The sequence below is a fragment of the Pinus tabuliformis genome, chromosome Q (genome assembly GCF_031772625.1).
Source record: "Pinus tabuliformis cultivar Carrire ecotype Pingquan chromosome Q, CPIR1, whole genome shotgun sequence".
Lineage (NCBI taxonomy): Eukaryota > Viridiplantae > Streptophyta > Pinopsida > Pinales > Pinaceae > Pinus > Pinus tabuliformis.
The window spans coordinates 740765427-740769634 of record NC_142296.1 but is presented as its reverse complement, the minus strand read 5'-3'; the positions used below and the strand labels follow the sequence as shown (position 1 = coordinate 740769634).

General features: G+C 29.8%; 1 protein-coding gene across 1 annotated transcript; it reads left to right on the top strand.

The window, feature by feature from the left end:
- The first annotated feature begins 2179 nt into the window (after positions 1-2179).
- Positions 2180-3692, top strand: LOC149221664 (glyoxylase I 4-like). The gene is made up of 4 exons (XM_089383009.1): positions 2180-2431; positions 2537-2642; positions 2746-3058; positions 3225-3692. Exons 1-4 carry the CDS (start codon positions 2262-2264, stop codon positions 3302-3304), a joined length of 669 nt encoding a protein of 222 aa, XP_089239135.1. The 5' UTR covers positions 2180-2261; the 3' UTR covers positions 3305-3692.
- The last annotated feature ends 516 nt before the right edge of the window (positions 3693-4208 follow it).

The window sequence follows — 4208 nt, the reverse complement described above, 5'->3', positions numbered from 1 at the left end:
TGTTTGAAATAGGGTGCATGTTAAGTCTTAAAGCACAACCATTTGTCATTGTCATTATGCTATGCTGAATTAAGTTTTGATAATAAGAATATTAATCAATTTTTAAGATTATAGTTGAGTCAACCACTATATTAAACCCTTTACATTATGATTTGAATCTTAGACTCTATGAAGGAGTACATACTACACCCCTCTAGATTTTAACTTATGGCCTCCTAGAAGGAAACACACATTCCTAACTATTAGAAGGAAATACACATTCCTAACTATTAAGCCCACTCAAGTTGTGCTTTGTTTGTGTCATGTTTATAAATAAAAAAACTCATTTGAATATTCAATTATTTTTATTCATTTGATATTTTATTGTAGAAAGTTACATGCTAAAAAAGGATTCTCATTCATTCACTTCTGGACTTATATTAAGTGTAACATTATTATATTAAGTCATTTTTAGTCTTGTTTTCATAACCTGCCATGACTAAGGATTTTATAAAGAAATATCTCTCGATAGTACCAAATTGCCATGGTAAAGGGTTGTTATGTAATGTAATCTTTTAATAATGCCCTTGGCCGTTTTCGAGTGCAAATGCAATGTTGAGATCTCTAAACAACACAATGATAAAATGATCACGAAACATAATACAGACATGATTTTCTTCATACACAAATTGTGGTCGTTATCATTTGAATAACAATGGTACCTCTTTACATATAACGATCATAGATTTATATCAATAACGATTTTATATAATGCCTTCAACTAAGATAAGAAGATAATGTGAATGATTTCTTCAAGGAGAAAATGTGGTCTTGGCCATTAAGATAATAACGCTCAACTGTTACATATACTTATTAAATAATTATCCATCTTTGCATATAATTTCAAGAACATGAAGGTTGTTTTGGTCACCCCAATGGCTCTTTTTAACAAAGAAATTTAGGAAATGAAACGGTATCGTATTTGAGTATAACTATTGGGAATAAAATAGGACCAGAATTGAGAGATTGTAGGGACAATTCTGTATAATTATCGGGTTTGGAATAAATTTATAGTATTAAGGGAAAAAATTATTGTTATGTCAAATTTTAATAGATGAATGCATGTAACACTAGCATAAATTCATTTTAAGTAAAGATATACATGTATAAATTTATTTTAAGTAGGTATATATTAAGTATAAATTTATTTGAAGTAAATATATATTAAGTGTAGAGAATAAAATATTTTTAATTATGATTTTTTTCATTTATTTTTATGTCATATATTTATTTCTTCATATTATTAATAAAATATACATACTTTAAGAAATTTGATCTCTATAAATACTTGATAAATCTCTATCTAATGATATTATTAGTTTTTAATTTTTTTTAATAATTTAATGTTATTAAAAAACATCTCCCTCCTACCAACTCCCAATCAACTTTCAATTATAAATAAAGTTCTTTTTTTTCTTTTAATTTATTATAAACTTAATTAAAAAATAATATTAATTTTCTAACTTCATTAATGACTTAACCTGAGTATTTTTCTAAGATATTTTGCTTAGATATTACTTTTCCTATTTCTTTTCTGATGGTTATATTATGCAATAAACTTAATAATCTTTATAATTCTATTTCAAAAATATATAATTAAATTAAAAAATCAATTTGTAAATTTATTTTTTAATTTGATTTATAAATTTTCGTGTTTAATATTTTTGTTTTTTCAATATAACATTATTTTATTTAACATAAAGTAACAATATCTTGCCATAGGAGACATCTTGGTGCCCACTGCAAATAACGTTTGAAATTTCAAAGTTTCAAAGAGTTAAAATATATAATCTTTGCGATCTTAAAACCATCACCGACAACTTCAGATTCATTCATACATATCCCAAAATGTGTCGCGGGACAACATTAGAAAAACAATTCTAGATGCATGGAGCAATCCATCGAGAGTACCGCAAATAGAGTAAGGGCAAAGTAATTCACCAAACTGGTTTAGCTAAACAACTAGTTATCATTAAATATCCAACCTACGCCTTAGTCCTTCAAAACCAGATATTGAATAACAGACAGTGATACTTTCACTACCGAACCACGCAAGAACGATGTACTGCTGTAATATGGAATTATTTACCAGAAATTTCTTTTTATAAAGAGATCCCTCACAAATTGTGCTCAGAGAAAGCGTCTGAGCCATTCGGTGCCAATCAAATTCGTTTCGTATTGTGTAAGTAACACAGCCACGAACACGGGAATTGTGTCACAGGATGCCGAAGGAAGAAGAACAGATGCCGTGTCGCCTACCTTTACCTCTTTTATCTCTCAATCACGTTTCACTACTTTGCAGATCTGTCACGGCTTCCACGGAATTCTACGTCAATGTTCTTGGATTCCAGCTTGTGAGAAGGCCATCTTCATTCGATTTTGTAGGAGCTTGGTAAGATATAATTTGCGTCAACATAATCAATAAGTCTCTTTGGGTATAATATACTGTTCTACATATTCCCTGTGAGGATATAACATGTTAGTGTGAATAATCCAGGTTATTCAATTACGGTGTGGGAATACATCTCTTGCAGTGCAAGTCTGTGGACGATCTACCTAAGAAAACTGAGATCAATCCAAGAGATAACCATATCTCTTTTCAGGTTTAGCTTTAAAATCCCACTATCATCTTTGAGAGATTACTATTACTGTTCTGTGCCTAATGTTATAGTTGTGCTTATCATTGTTCCTTTATTTTCCTTGCAGTGCCCAGATATGTTTTTGGTAGAAAAGGGACTGCAAGAAATGGACATAAAATACAAAAAAAGTGTTGTGGAGGATGGAGGATTGTACGTGGATCAAATTTTCTTCCATGATCCTGATGGTTACATGATCGAAATCTGCAACTGCGAGAATCTTCCCATTATTCCTGTACGATCACCCTCTTCTGTGAGATCAACCTCTCTGCGGTTTTCTTTACCTCAACCTAACCCTAAATTAGAGCGAGAAGACAGTCGCTCAGAAATCGCTCTAGTTCCAATGAATGTTGCTACAGCACAAATGGACTTCACTCCTTACAGTAAGCTATTCACCTGAACGGTTAATATTAGAATAGGGTTAATGTAAACTATTTCAATAAACTTTCGTATTTGTGTATACATCGTAGAGAAGCGCACTTACAACTAAGTAGTCCACCCCTTCAATGGATTCTTATATCATATTCTTTGTTGACCTCTGGTGAACAGAAAAACAGATCGAAGCCACTGGACCGGTGAGATGCTACTCATCAGATGCCCTTGATGATAAAAAACCATTTTTTTCTTGACATCATGGATTTTTTATCTGTAATGACCAGAGGTATATTCCCTTCAATGCGAAATACTATGGCTACTGAGAAGACATTTCGTAATCATATGTCCATACCATTCAAGAAAATTGATGACTAGTTAGCTAGAGCGTCAAGGAATGCCATGATACTAAGGGATCTAGATATAAGGCTAATATATTCTATCAATCCTTATTGCGTATTGGGATTACAGGTTTCTCCTGTATGGATTATTTGAAGAGTTGTATGCGTAGTTTCTATGTTGTAAAAGTATATTTCATACAATTTATCTACTCTGTAGTTTGCATTTTGCTTAAATGCGTATGTGAAAAATTATGTATTCTCCAAGGAAGATCTAGAAGAATCTCATCTTTCACATTCCAATAATGTGGATTATACCAATTGGGAATTTAATTTCATGGAGCAGAATAGCATTACTTTGGAGTACAATACGTCCCATTTTGGAATTTAATTTTGTGGAATATAACAATATTTCTTTCACCGATCTAATTAATTAGATTCAATTTATTTTAAATAATTGTAAAAGTAGTTTATAAAAATATGGTTCAAAAAATGTTACTGTAAGTGAATGTTTTCCATAATTATTTTAGTTATAATAAATTTAGATATATTTCATAAATACATTCAATTTAATTTAAATAATTATAAAAAATAGGTTTATAAAAATATTTTCCAAAAAATACTAATTTAAGTGAACGTTTTTTCCATAATCATTTTAATTATAATGTATTTAGATATATTTCATAAATAGAGTTTTGAGTTGAGAGTAGTATGTTTGGTAACTAAAAAGTACGATTTCCATATTCATTCTTTTTTAATTATAAATTTATTTATAATATGGTTATTTATGCATAATAATAATAATGAGAAAATGTCCTTTTAT